Source organism: Rhinolophus sinicus, chromosome 1 (assembly GCF_057876585.1).
Source record: "Rhinolophus sinicus isolate RSI-liver-muscle chromosome 1, RSI-T2T, whole genome shotgun sequence".
NCBI lineage: Eukaryota > Metazoa > Chordata > Mammalia > Chiroptera > Rhinolophidae > Rhinolophus > Rhinolophus sinicus.
Genome location: NC_142501.1, coordinates 26,710,022 through 26,729,696, shown reverse-complemented (window position 1 = coordinate 26,729,696; position 19,675 = coordinate 26,710,022). Strand labels below are relative to the sequence as shown.

Sequence of the window (19,675 nt, the reverse complement as noted above, 5' to 3'; positions counted from 1 at the left end):
TGTACTAAACTGAATAATTATATTAGTGGTTATTATTTGTTAATAATTATATACATTTGTTAATAATCATGTAAATATAAACTTTCCTGGGTTTTTTTCATATATGCAAATTCCACGTTTTCTCTGTTTTCGTTTGTTTATAGGTAGATTGGAAAGATGGAGATTTCTCGCCTGTTAATGAATTTCTAGAGTTGTTCTATTTTGTTTGTGTGTAGCCAGTTTTAGCAGTTATTCATAATTTTTGTTGTGGGTTGTTTCAGGAACCTTAACAGCATCCTGAACTTAGACCGAGCATTTTACATTTACATGGTCAAGAGAGTGTGGATGTAACAATACAAGACCAGCAGCGCCATCAGAAAATTTCTACAAAGAAGAATGATGAGACAAAAGCACTAATTATTGTAGATATAAGTTACTTATGTTTTACATGCACTGATTTTAATTATAGCTTTTCTACTAAGATTCCTTCATTTCTAAAATAACCATTGCCCATTTCCTCTGCCTATTTCCTTCAGCTCTGTTACCTTCCTACCGCTTCAGAACATTGGCTAGTAGTTCCACTTGCTGTACTCTCAAGCTACCTTCTCCAGAACTTTATCCTCTACTTCTTGTTTATATATCAAAATAGAAGTCTTCATCTCAACTCAATTCAAATGACCAAATTTTGAGTTATGCGCTAATCATTATGTCAGCTAGAGATGAGTAAGACTTAACCTCTGCAATCAGAAACACTCAGTCTAATGTAGAATATGAACATGTAAAAGAAAAAATATAATAAAGTTGATGCCATAATTATAAAAGCAAAGAGGGTAGCTCAGTAAAGGGAGAATGATTAATTCTTCAAAAGCAGAGGGAACCAGGAAAGGTTTCTGGGAAGAGGCAGCATCTAAGCTGGGTTTTGATGTACATATAAGCATTTATTTACTGGAGTTGGGAAAAGGATATCTCAGAAAGAAAGAACAGAAAGTACAATGCACAGAGGCATGAAGAACAGAGCGTTATAGGCTACTAAGAAGGGGGAGGTTCTCCCCAGCCTAACTTTTCTGAGGACATATGTTGGCTGGCTCCTAAGTCCTGCACTGAGTCTATCTTTTAGGTTTGGCTGTCACTACTTTATTGCTTCATTCCTCTACTGCTCTTTTTATCATCCTCCCCCACCCCATATAACCCTCCTCCCTTCTTTTCCTCCCTTTTATGGAAATTTTTTGTGTGTGTCTTTAGGCCCTGGATTTAATTTAGTTGGATTGAACTGTAGTAATAACGTTTCTGTACATTTGCCCAGAGGCCTTCAGCTAATGGGTGTATTCTGTACAGGCCAATAAACAGATGGATAAATTCAATGTGCTGTCTCGTATCTCTGCCCCCCTTCTCTTTCTTTGCCCTTTGTCCATCTTCTATTGCTTGGAGACTTTTTTTTGAAAGCTAAAATTTCCCTAGGTAACTCAAACATTAGATTGCCTTCATTAAATTGCTTCTGCGCCTGCCATTTATTTCCATGGAGGACTTTCCTGATGCTGGAGAATGTGTTCTTTACCCACAGGAGATCCAGCCTATGTCGGATGGGAGTTCTGATGCCCAGGGAGCTCTTCCCCAGTGTCAGCAAAAACCTCTGAATATTACATGCTCACGTCTGTGGACAGTTGCTCATTTTTGACTAGTGATGCTGATTCTGACTTCATGTAATTCAATGATGAACTGATAATGGGATAGAGCAGAGGCTGACCAAAACACCTTGTGCAAAGTAAATCTGAGGATCAAAACCTGGGCTCTAAAATAAATGGGGAGATGACCTAGAAAAAAAGGGAGCCACCATAGCTGCCATGAAGACAAAAAAATTAACCAAACTACTTTGAAACACACCACATTGCTGCATGTCAATTAGGCCCAATGAGAATAGACAGTGGTAACTGCTCTTACACCAGTTCTTGACTTGCTTTTTCTCCTTTCCTTTGCTCCCAGCCTGCCTTCTCCCTCTCCCTCTCCCTTGCTCTGAACATTTTGTTCCATTTTCACTGCCCTAACTTCAGACTCCCTCCCAGGACCCCAGGAGAGCACCCCCTCCTATTGCCTGGGGAGGCTTTCCTACACCAGTTTCCAGCTAGGCCAGCACACTGAGGTCATTGCTCTCCTTGCCAAATGATTGGCCTGAGTTCAGTTTCTCCATCTGTCTGAGCTTCATGGAAAACATGAGTGTTGCTCTAGGCTCTTTACTGTATGTTCTGCCTTGGGTCTGCTTTGCATCTGCTTTTTTTGTGTTTTCCCCCACCCCCATCCCCTGCCTTTTCTTTCCCTGCCTCACCCCAGACTAGAATACATCTGTTTTCCAGCCTCTGAACTCTCACTGCAGAGCAGATGGGAGAAGAGCAAGTTCTGGGCCAACCAGAATAGAAAGAGCTGGGGTTTGTACTCAAATTTGTTCTAGGGACTGATCAGAATCCATGTATCTCACAAATGGAACACTTATAGCTCCCTCAGAGGAACCAGAGGTGCTATTTACTTGTTTCTCATTATGTCCATTGCTCTCCCTTCCTCCCAACCAGCTAGCTAGTTTTCTTCTTCCCTTCTTCAATCCCTTCCTTCCCTCCTTCTTTTCTTCCTTCCTTCCCCCAATCATTTACTCTTCTTTTTTCTAGTCTGTAATTTATTAATACTATCTGCTCTCTCTGTCTACCGGTACTCTTCTAATTTAGCACATCAGGGAGATACACAGTGTAGACTATAGGAGCTAACAGATAATTTGAAACTTATATGCTTCTAGTACATATAAGGTCAACCACTCCTCAGATTTGAGTTTCTATAATTTAAGTTGCTTCTCTCCAAAGTGGAGATATTTTAATGGCCTAATGACAAGGGTTTCTATAAATAAGAGCAAATACAAAGTCTTTAAAACTCCTGGATCTGAGAAAGTATAATATTATCTACTTATTACATGATATGAGGAAAAGTACTGATGGAAAATAACTTAAGCAGAATAAACTTGGTTCTTAATTTTCTTTGGGCCTCTGATGGCATTTTGTCCTTAAGATTCCAGAAACTAAGATTCTTAGCATAAGCTTAAACAAAGACAAAAGACAAAATACAGCTGGTATCTCCTCTCACAGAATTTCTCCACATTTCAAAAGTGTTGAGGGTCTGTATTCCTCAACTTTTCTAACCATAAGACAGCCAGGCCTCCTCTTGGACAAAACTCATGTGATATCTGTGTTTGTTTGGATGTGGGAATAAATAGGATTTCTAGAGGAAGAAAAAAAACAAGATTCTGAACATGTGCATCGAGAAAGAGGCAAAGAGAGAAGAGAAACACAGGAATAGAAAGGAATTTGTAGGTGTTGAAGAGATGAATTTTGAAAAAATGAAAGTGAGAAAAGAGAATGGAGAAAAAATTCAACATGGAAGACAGTAAGAGATCGGAACAGATTCTGGTGATGTGCGTTCCAAGGATGACACAGAACTATTTAGGTAAGAAGGAACCTCAGGGAAGGGGAGCGGTGTGTTGGGGCCAGATTGCAAGAGGGAAAATAACTCATGGAAGAAAGTCATACATGAGTTTGGGCCAGTCCTTCTAGGGAGCAGCAGTATCTCTCACCAATGTGGTCATAACCTTTGGAATGAGGGTGTGAGTGACTGCAATTTCCCATCCCTCTTCTCATTTCAGCCTCATTGCACTACTCTGGCCTGGCGCGTGTTCTCTCTCTTTCTCTCTCTCTCTCTCTCTCTTTTTCTCCCTCGCTCTCCCTCATCTCATTGTTTCAGGAGGCCAAATTTGAAGTCCTTCCCAGGGAGTGGCCCTGTTCATCTTATTCTCCAGCCAAAGTAGGAATAGCGTGAGAAGGAGAGAGACACAGTCAGCAGCCAAAGGACTCGGTGGAAAGAGCAGAGGACCATAGACAGTGAGTTGATTGTATAAAACCCTAAATAAACAGAGGGAGTGTGTGTGTGTGTGTGTGTGTGTGTGTGTGTGTGTGTGTGCATGTGTGTATGTGTGTGTACATTGAAGGGCTGGAGGGGAGCAATGGGGAATGTCACTGAACTTAAAACTGAACAGATATTCCAATTATTCATGACATTCAAATAAGAGGAGACACAAAAATGAGCAGATGAAATAAACAAGTCACAGATATCAAAAAAAAAAAAAAAAAAAGATTAGGCCCTAGAGGTGAAAGAGACCCCAGGGTAGGGGAAAACATGGACCATTTTGAATACAAAAGTTCCTCTGACTTGGTACAAAAGAATAATGAGAGTGAGAATAATGGTAAGTGATCGAAGAACAGAATTCAAAGGAGAAATAAATTTTGGGTAAAAGATAAGAAGAGAGACGGGGTTGAGTCATATGGAGGACCAAGAAAACTCCTGGGAAGACTAAGATATGGGCTACAGACATCCTTTCCTGGAACTGAAATGCTGGTGTGTCCCTGAGCATTCCAATTTCTACTCTCCCCACCTCCCCTGTTAGATATGCTGCTCTTGGGACCCAAGGCGCTGCTGTTTCTCACTGCACTCATCATTCCCTCGGGTGAGTCCCTACTTTTATTCTTCTCTCCCTAAAATGTCAGCCTCTCAGCTATACATGTGTGTGGCTGTGTGTATTAGAGAGTGAGATGGAAGGAGGTCAAAAGGGGATTGGGGGAGAGATGCCTGCTGCGGAGTTCTAGAATTTCTATGAAAGAGAAGAAAGGAATAGACTTTGTGTTAAAGAAGAAAGGACAGGGATGTGGATAGACGTGACCTGACTTAGGGGAAAGTGTCTTAAGAATTATGAAACTCAGGTAAAATGAAGATATACAAATACATATTAGCCAAGAGAGGGTCACACACATAAATATTCAAGTAAACAAATACTAAAGAAAAAGAAGCTTATACACTAATACATACACAAACATATAGAGACCACCTAATAAGAAAATGGACCAAATTTAACAGGAAAATAGTACGAATAGATACACTAAAACCTAACAAACACTAGCAGCAGCATACATACAAGTACATTCACATGCACACTAAAAAATGTGCCAAATTTATACACAAAAGAAAAATGATCTTCACAGATTTCACAGAAGCTAGCTAAAAGATTAGAAACAGAAAATGAACCTTGGATTTCAAAAAACTTTTACTCTTATTTTTCTCATTCTGCCAGATACAGTCTGTGAGAAGATCATCTTTTTGCCTTGTTCAGCATTGTATCTAGTGAGATGGCTGTGGAGAGAGAAAGACAGGGCACATTAAAAAGGCTGCTGGTCTTCTCTGTGGAACAGGATTCCATTTCTTTTGGTTGGCAATGAGGGCAAGAGGGCATCCTAAGTCAGGGCGTAACAGAGGAGGGGTTTGTTCTCAGAAATTTGTCATCTTTCTTGAGTGTTTCCATGTTTGTGTGTAGCACTAATGGTCTGAGTGATTTTGTATTGAACTATATAAAAATAAAACATAGAAAGATAAAGTACAACCATTTCCCCATCATTTTCTGGTTCATCTCAAAAGCCTAAGGGGTATAGAGTGCAAGTCGCTCACATCCCTTTTCTCCTTCTTTTGGTACAGATTGGACACCTCTAGGGGTCAGTGGTCAAGGAGAAGGTAGGTCACCCTTGGATCTGGGCTATGTTGGGGTTTTTATCAGGGTAATGCAGACAAATGGTCAGAGTTAAAGCATTGGTAATACAACAGAGATGTGTTGCCAAAGTGTGTGAAATGAGATCTAATTCACCAGTTTCCACAATCCTATCATCTCATTCATAAAACCTTGTCTTTTTTTTTTATCTGCTGAAATACTTTTCCCAAGACCACCTCTGTGCCATCTCTTGCTTCCACTCTCCTCTACTCATCTCTTATCACACTCAGAAAACGCCCACTAATTCTAACACAAAGCATTTACCTATCCATGAAACAGTGGAGAAACTAAAATGCAAACACAGGATGAGAAGTCATCTCAATACTAGAGTAAAATTATGGCACAACTGGACATAACCCAAAAGTTTTGGCTTCCAAAGGACCAACAGATAACTTTATTCAGCTTAATGAAGGAAACTCCACCCTGCCTCCAGACATTCAACACAATTATAATTTATCTTTCCCCACCCTTTGTGAGCACAGCAGTATATAACCCACTAATAGGTCATACAATCAAAATAGTGGATCCAAACTGGTATTTTATTTTTATTTTATTGGGGAATATTGGGGAACAGTGTGTTTCTCCAGGGCCCATCAGTTCCAAGTCGCTGTCCTTCAATCTAGTTGTGATTGGCCCATGTGGGAATCGAACCAACAACCCTGTTGTTCAGAGCTCACGCTCTAACCAACTGAGCCATTCAGCCACCCCACAACTACTTTTTAATGAATCAGGATAAACTGAAATAAAAATAAAGTACATGCAAATACGTTGTAAGAGTGAAGTATTATCTTTAAACTTGTTTCAGTTTTATGCATACACTGGGACATGACATAATTTCTTACTCTGTGTCCTGGAACAGATGATAAAAATATAGAAATTTTTTTTTTCTCTGATATGGATAAAATGTTGGAATCCCTGCATTTCTGAACATAGACCAGATTTTAACACTAGCAAAACTGAAAATCTGAATTCATTTCTCCGGGCTGGTTAAGGTCCAGTCCTGTTTTATGACTTTGTGATGCTTTTCTACCAGAAATATCACAAGATATGGTAACATGTCTCCTTAAGATTCCTTTTCATAGAACATTCATGAATCTTACATGAGCGTTTATATGGTGATAGCTCATGGAAACGGTGGGTAAACTGATGCATGTGTAGAAAAACAGGACTCTTCCCTGAAATCCTCAGAAGACAGCTAGGATACACTCTCAACCCCTTTGCTGTTTCCCATTGCTTCATTTCTGTTTCTGTGAGTGGCTGGTCTGGAATGTGAATAAAGAGAAAGGGAAACCAGGCCAGATTAGGCTACAAATGAGAGAGTCTCCACTCCCCTCTCCTGTCCCTGGAATGACTCAGGTCAGTGATTTTTTTTTTTTTTTTTTTTTAAGTATCCTGTGGAATTGAAACAGACTTGGATTCATTTTATCAAAATTTGTTCTGAAAGAAGAAAGCTTATTCTGAGCATTGTAGCTAAAAAGGCTCTGTTGTCAGATCTGATGATCTTTCTCTCTAGAATTTAAAACAAAAAAAGAAAGAGAAAGGAAGGAAGGAAGGAAGGAAGGAAGGAAGGAAGGAAAGGAAAGAAGTAAGGAGGTAAGCAGTAAGCAGAAGAAACTCCTTCAAATTATTTTATTGTGTTTTACCGCTATTACAATGATCAATAACTCTGATGTGATTTACAAAAATGCTTTTCTCACCAGATTTAAATCTGACATTTAGACTCTGAAGTTCAAAACAAAGCAAACTATGTGAATTTGCTGACCCCTAGTGGATAAAATAAACTATAACTATAACTATAGGCTTTCCACAATGAATGATGATAATAGTAGGTGGGATACGTGCTATTTAGAAGTTAACACTGCTTTGTTATTTTGCTTTTATAAATCAAGACAAGCTGTTCTAGAAAATGCTATTATTTATAGTTTCAGATACAGTTTTCTTGGTTTAACCCAATAGATTCCACCTTAAGACCTGGACCGTTTTTATTCCTTCTCCTCTTGCCTTTATTTCCCAATGATCAACTGCAAGGCATGCTCTACTAACACTGGCATTTGCCATCCCCTCTCTTCACTTCGCTTCTCACTAAGCATCAAAAAACTATCAACATCACTTTTTGTGAACACTCTAGTATATAAGCATATCATCAGATTGATATCTAATTACATCAAAATTATAAATATCAAAGTCAGTGTCCTTGGTAAAGACAATTTTCATTTTCAGTAAACATTGCAAAGTCACCAATCCATTGTACTTGTTAACAAGCTCTAAGACCGTGGGTGAATTGTTTATTATTCTGGTGCTCAGTTTTTTCATCTTTAAAAACATGGATTTAAACAGTGCCTGGCACACAGTAAACCCAAATTATCTAAATGTATTTGTTATCTGTTAGGATGAAATAATATGAATTATTCCTGTAGTCCAATGCTTAATCTAAGTCTGACTGAGAAAGGAGTGTTTGTGGAAGGTTATCTGAGGGCACATAGTTCATTTATTTCTCTGTATAATACAAAGGAAAAAGGATGTTCTAGGCTAGGACTTAAGGGAATATTCATGGAAGTAGGATTGCTTCATTGGGTTACAGGGAAAAGGACTTAGATTGGGAAGCAAACAGAACAATTGTGGTGTACTTACTGCCTGTTGGCTACTGTGCTGGACAATTTCACTTACTGGGAGGGCAAGGATGGGATGGGTAAAGAGAATGCTCAGAAAATATTTTCTGGTTAATTGTTTTGTGTTTTTGTGTTTTGTTTTTTATTCAGCCAATGTGACTCAAGTGACTTCAGAAACATTCACAGATGATCCTAGTAAGCTACCTTTGTTTATTTCTTGACTTTCATACTGGGGATAGAAGGATTGAGAATGGTATCTATACAAAGAAAAATGAAGACTAGAAAAGAGGGTGGTGGGTACTCTGAGCTCATGCAGTGCCGTCTTAGATGCCACTGATCTGGGCTATAAATCTGCCCAATCTTTTTCTCTCCTCAATTTCCTTTTGTGTTATTCCCTTACGTTTACCCCACAGTCCATTGTTTAACTTTGATTTTTCTCGCCCCGTTTTAGATCATTGTCCCATATCCTACTTCCCTTTCTCCTTTTCCTACCTGCATTTTTCATTCTCTGTGTTGTATCTTGGCAGATCTGGTCAATGAACCCTCTACAGATGAAACAGGTAAGTTTTACTACAGTTCTTAAAAAATGGCATGATTCTCATTAGTATTCACAATATTTATTTCAGCACTTGAGTTAATCCTATATTTTTATTTTTGGGAAAGGGATAGAGGGATTGTGGTCCCGTTGTTCAGTGACAATGGGATAAAATGAAAGCGAGGTCTCCTAGTCCTCTAAAAAGATGAAACAAAGTAGAGTAATAGCTAAAATAAGGCATGGAAGATAAGGGCTTCCAAAAATTAGTATAATGTCAATAGGCCAAATATTCTTCAAAATAATATTCACAATTACTCCAATTAACTATATTTTATTGGATATTAGACACAAACCCAGCCATAGCCTTGATTTTGCCCTAATATCTCTGTTCTGCCTTTTTCTACTCTGCCTCCCCCGTCACCAATTCAAAGTCCTTCTCACACCTGCTGTTTTGTGCCTTTTCAGTTCTGGCTGATATCGAACCTTCCACAGATGACCAGGGTGAGTTCAGACCTGGGATCCCAGGGCCACCGGGGCTGTTCTGGACTTTCCCCAGAGCTGACTATGGAAGGCAGTACAGCTGGTGAAGGATCCTAAGTAGACAGGGTTACAGTTTATGTATCACTTTCTTCCAATAATTAAATGTAAATTAATGACATTTTTTGATCCCCTAACAAGCAGGAACTGTGCTGGGCGTGTGATATACAAAACACTGACACGTGATCTTTCAAAGTTTCCAAGACTAGATGAGTAAAGGCAAGACATGTACACAAAGAAACGTATGGGAAGATAAAGGAAAACTTTCTAGAAGAGAAGAAATTGTCAAACTGAATCTTGAAGGAACTGGAGTAAGCCAGGCAGTCAAGGGGAATATGCATTTTAGCCAAAGGAAACAGCATGTTCAAAGATGTGAAAGCAAAATAGAGCTTGGCATATTGGGGAAACTGAGTTTTTTTAATGATTAGGGCCAAAAACTACAAGGAGCAAGTAGTAGGACATGAGAAGATAGAAACTAGATTTTTAACCAATATTTACTAAAAATCTGCTACTCAGGTGCCATGAATATAAGGGTGAAAAAACTGATTTTCTTCTACTAGATATCTTTTTTCTCATAGACAAGATAGATATCCAGATAACTTTATTCAGTTTCACAAAATGCTATTATCAGGATAAGCAAACGAAGCTATGAAAGACTCAAAAGAAGTCCTTGACTATATTCATTGTTGGGGGTTAGTCTTTTCTGGAGGGTCCATTGACTAAGTTGCTTCTTTAGAAGACAAGTAGAAGTGAATCAAGTAAGTGGAAGGGGAAGAGCTTTTAGGTAAAGAAAACAATGTGGGCAAAGGCTTAGAATGGAAATGAAAAACAATTGTAGAATAGTTTATGCAAAGGAAAGTTCTAATCAGATCTATGCATTGGAAAACCTATGAAGATGCTGTTGCAGTAGTCCCAATAAAAGATGATGGCCTGAAGTAAGGTAGAGGTAGTGAAAATTAACTGTGAGCTGTAAGGGAGAGAAGACTGCTGAGATGACGTTCAGTTTTCCATCAGGTAGATGGTGGCTATTGGGTGGATGGTAGTACCATTCACTGAAGAAATATTTCAATTGAAGGTAAAGATAAAGTCAGTTTGAGATATGCTGGGTTTGAAGAGCCTTTGAAAAATCCATGAACTCTTCCATAAAATGGCAATTGGATTTATAGGTCTGGAACTTAGAAGAAAGATCTGGGCTAGAAGTATAAATTTGAGAATTCTCAGCACATACACCTGCGATGGAGCCCATGGGATAGATAAGATCACCTGGCACACTTCCTATATTATCCTATTAGCAACTCTTCTGATCACATTTTTACAGGTCACTCCCATGGTGAGTCTATTCCCTCAAGATTCACCTTGTTCTTTGATTTGTTCTCCATTCAAAACAGGCCCACATTTAAACTACCCCTAGGTTAGGAGTGACTATGACTATGACCCTTGCGATTCTTTATCAAATAACTTTTATCAAACAACCCATAATGATTTTAAATTGAAAAAAAAAGGAGAACCCATGATGATGCATCTTATTTAGAGAGAAGAACATTTCTTTTTTGAGGAAGAGCTTCTATAGGATAAAAATCTTTTCTCTCTTTAGCTCTAGGATAAAGCTCATCTGAGCATATGGCTCTTTGCCTTGTATCCCTGCTAAATTTGCTTATTGTCAACAACACAAAGATACTCTCAATACAAAAAATTTCTCAACTCTCTAGGAGAGAAAGGCAAAATTACAGTTCCCATCCTAACTTCTAAATCTCTTTAATCGTGCAAATCAAAATAAACCATTATGGGTTTTCTTTTAGAAGTTGCTAAAAAAGAGTTATTAACTCATTTGTTTCCTATCTATATGGGTGTCCTACACGGGTCTCAAGTGAGATAACATGACAGTTGCAGAAGCAGTGACTTCTAGAACTAGTAACAACTGAATAAAATTTCTGCCTTCTAGCCTCGTCTAATGATTAAAATACCACTACATGTATGATTGTTTCTCCTAAGATTTTTTTTTTCTTCCTGAGGATGCCTTGCCTCCTTGTTCTTTGGAGAATACATCTTCTAGTGTACATCCAATTCCTTCTCAAAGAATATTTTTAGTATCCATTATTCTTCCTCACACATACCCTCTCCCTTCTTTTGAGCTCCTTTCCTAAAACTCATGGTGAAAGATAAAGATTGGACAACGGTTGCATGATCCTGAAACAATCCTTTACCTAAATTCCCCTTGGACTTTTTTATGGTTGGTGGGCTGGGAAGTTGCTGCGAGGACTCAATATTACTATAGATAGCACAGCTAAAATTGCTTTCTCTAATATATTGATAATTCTGATGTGCAGCTACGGTTGAAAACTACTGGAACAGAGAAATAATTACCCACCTTAGAAGTCTCATTCTTCAGAATGGGGTTATCAGCATTTGGGTTTGATATTTCGTATTGCCATCTGGATTGCCCTAGAAGGGTTTTTTTCCTAGAAGAGCCCTCAGAGATTATTTTAGCCACTTCTACTTCAATAGGGAAGCACCTAAATTTCATTTTAGTCAATTTCCGATTGCTCTGTTTTGGTGAGTAGGAAGGAGATGCCCAACTTACAATGATTCTCTGTAGAGACTATTTTGTGTGTTTTTTCCACTCCTCTTCCATCCCTTTAATTCTTTGTTTATACCTCTCCTGCTTGTTATGCCTCTCCCTGTTTGTTTTTTGTGTGTGTATGTGTGTGCTGGGCTTCTTCAGAGTGCCGGGATGAGAAATTTCTTTGCACAAGACTCTACTCTGTGCATCGACCAGTCAGGCAATGCATTCATCAGTCATGCTTCACCAGGTAAGGGATCCCAGAATGCCCAGAGAGCATCTTCCATGATAGTGTTTTCATGTCAGTAACAATTTCATGACCACCCACTATGGAATTGCAATCTTTGAAGGAACAGATTTTTTAGCATAACCCTCCTAGCTATTCCTGAAGGCACCAGCTAGAACCTGGAGTCTGGATTGAAGTATAGAGAGAACAGGTTGACTAACAAGTCTAGATGCTAGAGGGCAAATGAAGGTGAGGACTGGAGGAAGGGTAGTCATGGGGGAAACACAGATATATGGAATTTATTATCTCATAGTAAAAGACTGAAATGAAAGATCCAAGTCTGAAGGTAGAAAATAGTGGGGAAAAGTATTAAGCTTGACTCTAGGTGGAGTGTGCCAAGTGTTACTAAGAAGAATAATTAATACCATTCTATCCCCTCTACCTAGGAAGGAGGCGGGGAAGAAAGTCTAAAATACTTAAGGAAGTCCAGATAAGGAAGACAGGGGAATACAGGAGTACTAGGCCTATGCTAGTTCTCCCTCTCAGTGATTTCTCTGTCTCCTTCCTTAACCATGACCTTGGGACAATGGCAGTTTACGACGCATGTACATTATCAACAACGAGATCTGCTCCCGTCTTGTCTGTAAAGAACATGAAGCTATGAAAGGTAAGATGACATCTGTGTTTTTAGTGGAGGAGCAGTTATGAGCAACGTAAATAAGGACACAATGCTAATGGATCCAAGGTCTGGCTTTGGAGGAGAGCTTTAAGCAGCCCGTTAACTTCCATCTGTCCCTGCTCCACCAAGTTACCCCAAATAATCTAAGTAAAGCAACATGCTTAATACATAAACATGACCCTAAGAAAAGTAGCCCCAGATCTCTTCCCAGCTAGACTGTAACCCCCAATCTCTCCTGTATATAGAGTACTCTGAAGCTCTGGCTGCTTTGAAGATTATTCGCTGGGGTTCTAGGTGAAGAGGTTGAGTCAACCAGTACAAATAATAGACTCTACTAGTCTGCAGTCATGTTCCTAACTCTAAAAAGAAAAAAAGGAAAAAAACACATTAATTTAGAGACAGTAATGTTTGGAATGGGCCTACAAATGAATTAAAAATAGACTGGACATTTTAAAACTGGCTACATTATAAATACTCCACCACTTCCAGGAACCATTTACATTGCTCACTGTGAAATTCAGAGGTAGAGGAAGGTAGAAAGACTTTACAAAAACAATTAAAAGTGTTGAAAATGTGTGACCATGCAGGTGGGAACAAAGACACTTTTTATTTTTCCCATCGCCAGCCCCAAAAGGTGGCTGTGGTTGGTGAAGTTACCACAGACAAGCCACTTCTGACTCAGCAGCCCACCTTGCACTGAGCTCCTGACTAAGAGTTGTACTTAACTTCGCAGAAGGAAACTTGCTGCTTGCCCCCATTGGCTTTGTACAAGCCACCTGCAAGGGAAGCACCTTGAGATTGAGGATGAGTATTTGGGACTCTAGGCACTTTCAAGTGTCTCAGGGGACCTAGTCAAGTTAGCTGTTTGCACATAGTAAACACTTAAATATATATTGAGTGGTTGGACCTCATTTTTTGGCTAGTTAATAAGCCATGATTGGAAGAATTGGGAGCGAGGTGTACAAAGGAAACTAACATTTACTGACCACCTGTACTTTGCATATACTGTTTCATTTTAATTCTCACAACTAAACTGTTGAGGCAGGTGTTTTAATGCTTATTTTACAGAAGAGTCAAGTTCATAAAAGTTAAGAAACTTTCCAGTAAGTTGGAAAGAACTATTAAGTCTCAGAGCGGGGATTCTAACTCGGATTTATTTCTATTCAAACTTCTCACTCCACCACAATGCAGTCTTCTCTTTCTCTTAAAACATGAGCCCTTGGAATCTTCCTGCATTCTCATCCCATGGTCTGCTTCTCTTCTAGATGAGTATTGCCGTCAGATGGCTGGTCTGCCCCCAAGGCGACTCCGGCGTTCCAACTACTTCCGACTTCCTCCCTGTGAAAATGTGAATTTGCAGAGACCTGGTGGTCTGTGATCAACGGGAGAAGAAGAATGTGTGGCTGGGAGGAAAAGAATGCTCTAGGAAGAGGGAACTCCTTGTCCAACCATTGTCAGCTAACTCATCCACATTAGTATTTCTTAAACCAGTCCTTTTGCACTGTTTAGCTTTTGCCCCTACTCCCTGAGTTTTCACCCAGACTGATAACATTTATCTCATTTTTCAGTACTTACAAAACAAAGTCTATATTATTGCATAGTTTTACTGCTTCCCAATATTATAGCCATAAATGATGACCACATGGCTCATATACAAACACTCTACATGCAATTTCAAGGGAAAATAGACTTAAAGTTAATAATATTTACTATTGAATCTGTCTGAGATAGATTTTAGGGTGGAAGAAGCTATTACTGTCTATTTTGGCTAGCCATAGAACTTCATTTACTTTCATGAGTTTCCTAGATTAACTCCCCATTCATCTATAAAATCATAGTCCTCTTTACTCTTATTTTAACTATTTTGCTGATTGGCCTAACATTTGCCTGGAAGGTCCTCCTTATGAGAAAGATCATGATAATTTTTTGTATTCCTAGAAAATTCTCCAGAGCCAAGAGTTACACAACTGTACCAGCAATATAAAGACCAAAATGTTGTCTTCTGCTAAACTCAGAGACTGAGGCTAAGGAGAGGGAGTATGCCAAGTATAGAACTTGGACTCAGGATTCCCTATTCAAGTTTTGATGTGGTTGTCCAATCGGCAGGTAGGGCTGGAAAGTAAGTCTCATTTTTCTTGTTCATTTACGGTAGTATTGGAGTTAACCCATTTCCACAGGTTAATTAGACAACTAACATCAAATCATATCACTGGTCTGAGTTTTCTTGAGTTTTTGCTAACTTCTTTTCTTCTCACCACTTACCAAAATCTGTAAAGATTATTGTGCAAATAGGTTCTGGAATAGCCTGATTTGGGGCCTAAGAAGGGCATTCAGACCTGAACTTTAATAGACAGGCATTAAGTTTATCTAATGGTTTATAGGAAAATGTAAAAGAAACACAATATTTAAACAACTCACATTCTTATCCTGGATCTAGCAGTACCAGGTAGCCTCAGATAAGCCATGTTTACTCATTAAGCCCTGCTTTAATTTCCCCCTCTTTAACATGAGAGGTTAAATTTATGTTAGTTCTAAGGTTTCTTTTAATTCTATGATTCTCGAGATTTAAATGTATGTTCATATTTCTTGGAGCCTAGATACAGTCTAATTCACAACAACCATGTCTGCTTTATAAGGGAGGAAATACCCTATATTAGGACAGCAGTCCACAATATGATAGAACAAAATTCCACTATAAGTGAAAAATTATATATTATGAACCTTCCATCTGAATAACTCAGTATCCTTTTTAAAAAGTCAATGGAATTCAAGTAAGAGTTAGGAGACTGAGACAACCAGTTACATATGACAAAATGCCACTCGGTAGGGGGCGGATTTCTTTATTATTGCTGAGAAAACTACCATACCGAAGATTGGATTCTTGCTGTTAAGAAACAATTTAGTTTAACGGAATTTGCACAACTGATAAAAGAGAAATATTAGAAAAAGCTCCAAAGCATGTAATCTCTGCTCCAGTCTCTAGAAGTAAACGTACTCATATATAGACAGACATATTAAATTCATATTGTAGCCATTGCAGAAAAATCTCATAGGCACAGAGTTTCTAAGAAGAATCACGTAAGAATCTCTTCATGAACTTGACCCTCCTACGTCATATTGAACGAGAGGTGGCATTCCCACCAGAAATCACTTCAATCCCAGTATTGTGTATATTGCAAATTAAACATTTTAAAATATTTTTTCCCCAATTTCTTTCTCAGAAGAGAGAGGTCTTTGGTCTGGTTATTTCTTTTCTACTTTATGTTTAGAAAGAAGACCCAAATGCATGCTTTTATCCCACTTTGTAAACTAAATACCAATATTGTTCAAATTTCTCTGTTCTGCTATTCTCTGTTGTATCTTTCACTTCATAACTTTGCTGTTGGTTCTCCAACATTCCAAATTTATTTACTTTCTTCTGGGTTAGCCCCTCCTCAGTTCACCAGAAAATTCTTTTTCTTTTCTGCCCTCTTCAGGCTCAACTGTCTTGCTAGGTGAAGTTTCATATTTTATTCTTATTTCTCTTTTGCATGATCAAATTCCTGTGTTTTGCCATTTCTCATTGTTCTTATGTTCTCTGCCTTTTTCACTATTCTTGTTATGTAAACCAAAATTTCTTACTCGTTTCTCAGCTATTCTTTCCTCATCCTTCTAAAGTCTTATTTTCCTCATAACTTTCCCCTAAGAATGATCCCGGGACAAAGTTTTGGGGGTTGTTTTTGGTCCCAGTTCTTTCCTTCTGTATCCTCTTCTCCATTGGCAGAATTCCATTTGCCTCCTTTTCGTTTTCTTCCCCCCTTGCCTCATTTCAGATCCCTGATGTTCTAGTTTTCTTTCCTTGTTCCTCCCGTGAAAGGATTTGAAAACCTTTTACTCTTTAAGACATTAGTATTATTCTTTTCCTGGTGAACACAAATGACAACCTTCTTAAGCAAGGAACTTATGTGGATGAGAAAGAATTACTTGAACCAAAACAATAGATCTTTAATGTTGGAATTAAAGGATTTGATAAAAGTTAGGCAATTTTTGAGATCTAATGTCTTCCTGTACCTTGAAAAGATAGCAGTCTCTTCTGCCTACCCATAAGGTTCACCCTTATTTTCTCTTCCAAAGTTGAGTTGATCCTACTCTTTTTTCATATTTCATGCTTATGATTAAAGAAAGTTCTCCTTTCTCCTTGAATGAACAAGTTCTGGAAATTCAAGTGCGCACTGTACTCTCTAAATATAGTTCCATGCACACTTTCTCTATTATTTTGACTTACAGGCAGATGGTGCAAACCCCAGCTGGTGTCCCCACTTCTGGGCCTTACTTTTGATGACATCAAGCAGATATGACATCAGGCTGCTAGCCACAAGCTCCACCCTCCTCTGCTTCGAGGTGCTTGTGGCAAAAGTTAAATGTTTAACCAAATATTTTATACCTGGTCAGAAGGTGCGAGCAACTTGCAACCTCTAAGTTTTCCCCTTCCTTCTGTAACACAGTTGTAACACAGTGAAGAAGGATACCTGAGAAGAAACAGGAAAGAAGATAGAAGAGCACCAGACAAGAGAGTTAAGGAGATGGGAGAGTGATGACAGGTTAACATCAGGGCAGGGAAGCCTGCAGGTTACAAGATAGGAATTCACAAATCTGTATGGGAGAAGGGAATTTGGCAAGTGTGATGAAGAGGTCCTAAGAAATCTGGAACCTTACAGGGTAGAATGGAAGGATATTGGGACAACCGTGGAGGGACTGTCATAGTTTTATCAACTCAGGGAGGCAAAAATTTGGTTAAAAATACAACACTCCAATAAAAATTAAAATGCGTGTATCTTTTAGTGAAAGTGACTTGTTGAGTTTCTCTGATGGAGAGAAAAACAGGTGGCCAGTTCTTTTTGTTTTTTGTGTTTTTTTTCTCTAAAAGCCAGTCAAGCAAAGTGAGAAGCAGAAGCAGCAGTCAAACGACAACTTCTGGGCAGACTAAGATGGAAAAAGCAAATATTTATATAAATAGAGGTGCAGAGCCCATAGCTTCCTGTTGTCAAATGGAGCTTCACTTCACCTCAAACCCTCAACTTTTTTTTAAAATAGCTGCTACTAGTTTATGTTTTTCTAATTTGTTCAGTCACTTTCAATAAGGTTCTAGTATTTTCCAAACTGCAGGGTCCTGCAGTTTTTTTGTGTGTTTTTTTTTCTGTCTCTGGTGTTTGTCTCTTTCCTCTCCATTTTCTTTTCTTTTACTTAACCATACATATATACTGTGTAGCTTTATGGAGTACATTATTAAATTTATGTAACAATTCATAAATATTGAGTTCAGGATGATATCATAAATTTGTGTGAGATTCACCGCCTCCCTGAAACCCCTTAAAAAAGGTAACAGATGAGTTGGGGGTTTTTTTAATAATGTTTTGTATCTCCTTTGCATTTTTTTATTTTATTTTATTGGATAACAGTGTGTTTTTTCCAGGACCCATCAGCTCCAACTCAAGTCGTTGTCCTTCAATCTAGTTGTGGAGGGCGCAGCTCAGCTCCAAGTCCAGTTTTCAATCTAGTTGGGGGGGCGGGGGGTGGGGAGGTGCACAGCTCACTAGCCCATGTGGGAATCAAACAAGCAACCTTATTGTTAAGAGCATACACTCTAACCAACTGAGCTAACCAACCGCCCCAATAGATGAGCTTTGAGCAACTATATGGAAATATTATAATCGAAACCAACCTGAATTATACTTAAGGGATCAATGGCTATTGAGGTATCAACTGCGTCATTATATAATATTTCCTAACATGTTGTTCTGTCCCAAATGGTTGAACACAGGAATTACAATGAAGAGTAATTAGAACTGCACAGAAAAACATTGCTTCTATTTGTATAAAATTACACTCATATATCCATCCATCCATCCATTCTTGAATATGGATGAGATTTGGGGAAAAGGGAGGTAAAGTAATATTTAATACAAATAAGCTTATGAAATGTGTAATACTAACATCAAAATCAATAAGTACTGAAAACAAAAATTACTTCTAAAATGTTCACTTAATTCATAATTAAAGTATAATTCATAAGAATCACAATGTTCTAATGATATAAAACAGGAGTAATTTCTCTCTTGCCATGTAGAAACTAAAAAATATGTAATTTATGTACAGAACATCTAGACCTCAAATCAACATAGATCTAGGTATAATAATACGTATGTTTATATCATCCTGTTCATTTTACTATAAAAGAATTTGTGTTTCTTTCAGGGCTAGTCCTGACCTGGCATTCACTAGTCATGTGATCTTAAATGAATAATTTCTCAACTGTAAATTGGTGGCAATACATCTGTGTTTCTGAGAATTAATAAGATCATACATGTTTTCAAAGATTTTGCACCTATAATATTATATACAGAGGATACCAAAAATGTATACACATTTTAAGAAAGGAAAAAACTGTATTAAAATTGTAATACTCAACATATACCGATAACAAAAGAAGAATACAAGTCATGTATATACATTTTTTTGGCACCCCCAGCATTTAATAAAACTGTATGACATTTTTCTACTTAAACTGATTGGCTTCTCCCTAACTGTCCTTGAGTAGTTTGACTCTTCTATTCTTTCCCTTGTAACAAAATGAGGTGACTCTTGCTGGTTACATCGTGAGTAGGCAGGTGTAGAAACCTCTAAAGGGTGGACCATGAATACTAGTTTCTCTACAGCTTAAGGTTTCTAATTTAATTATTTTTCATCATCTAAAATCTTTTTAATAACATTGAAGGATCCAAGGTTAGTTTTTGTAGGCACAGCTGGCCCATCAGCCTCTGTTGCTCTAGAACTGTGTCCCTTGGAGGGCAGACAGGATTCAGTCCCTTGAAATCGCTGAATTAATCAGGAAATTTTTTTGAGGTGAAGTTTATATAACATAAAATCAACTATTTTGAAGTGTAAAAT

At 38.2% G+C, this 19,675-nt stretch overlaps 1 protein-coding gene across 1 annotated transcript; it reads left to right on the top strand.

Moving 5' to 3' along the window:
* The first annotated feature begins 3,750 nt into the window (after positions 1-3,750).
* On the top strand, positions 3,751-15,957 carry MFAP5 (microfibril associated protein 5). Its single transcript, XM_019713463.3, has 9 exons — positions 3,751-3,890; positions 4,454-4,513; positions 5,533-5,568; positions 8,362-8,406; positions 8,739-8,771; positions 9,212-9,247; positions 12,006-12,093; positions 12,663-12,736; positions 14,014-15,957. The coding sequence occupies exons 2-9, from the start codon at positions 4,456-4,458 to the stop codon at positions 14,124-14,126; spliced, it is 483 nt and encodes a 160-aa protein (XP_019569022.1). The 5' UTR covers positions 3,751-3,890; positions 4,454-4,455; the 3' UTR covers positions 14,127-15,957.
* Positions 15,958-19,675: the final 3,718 nt, after the last annotated feature.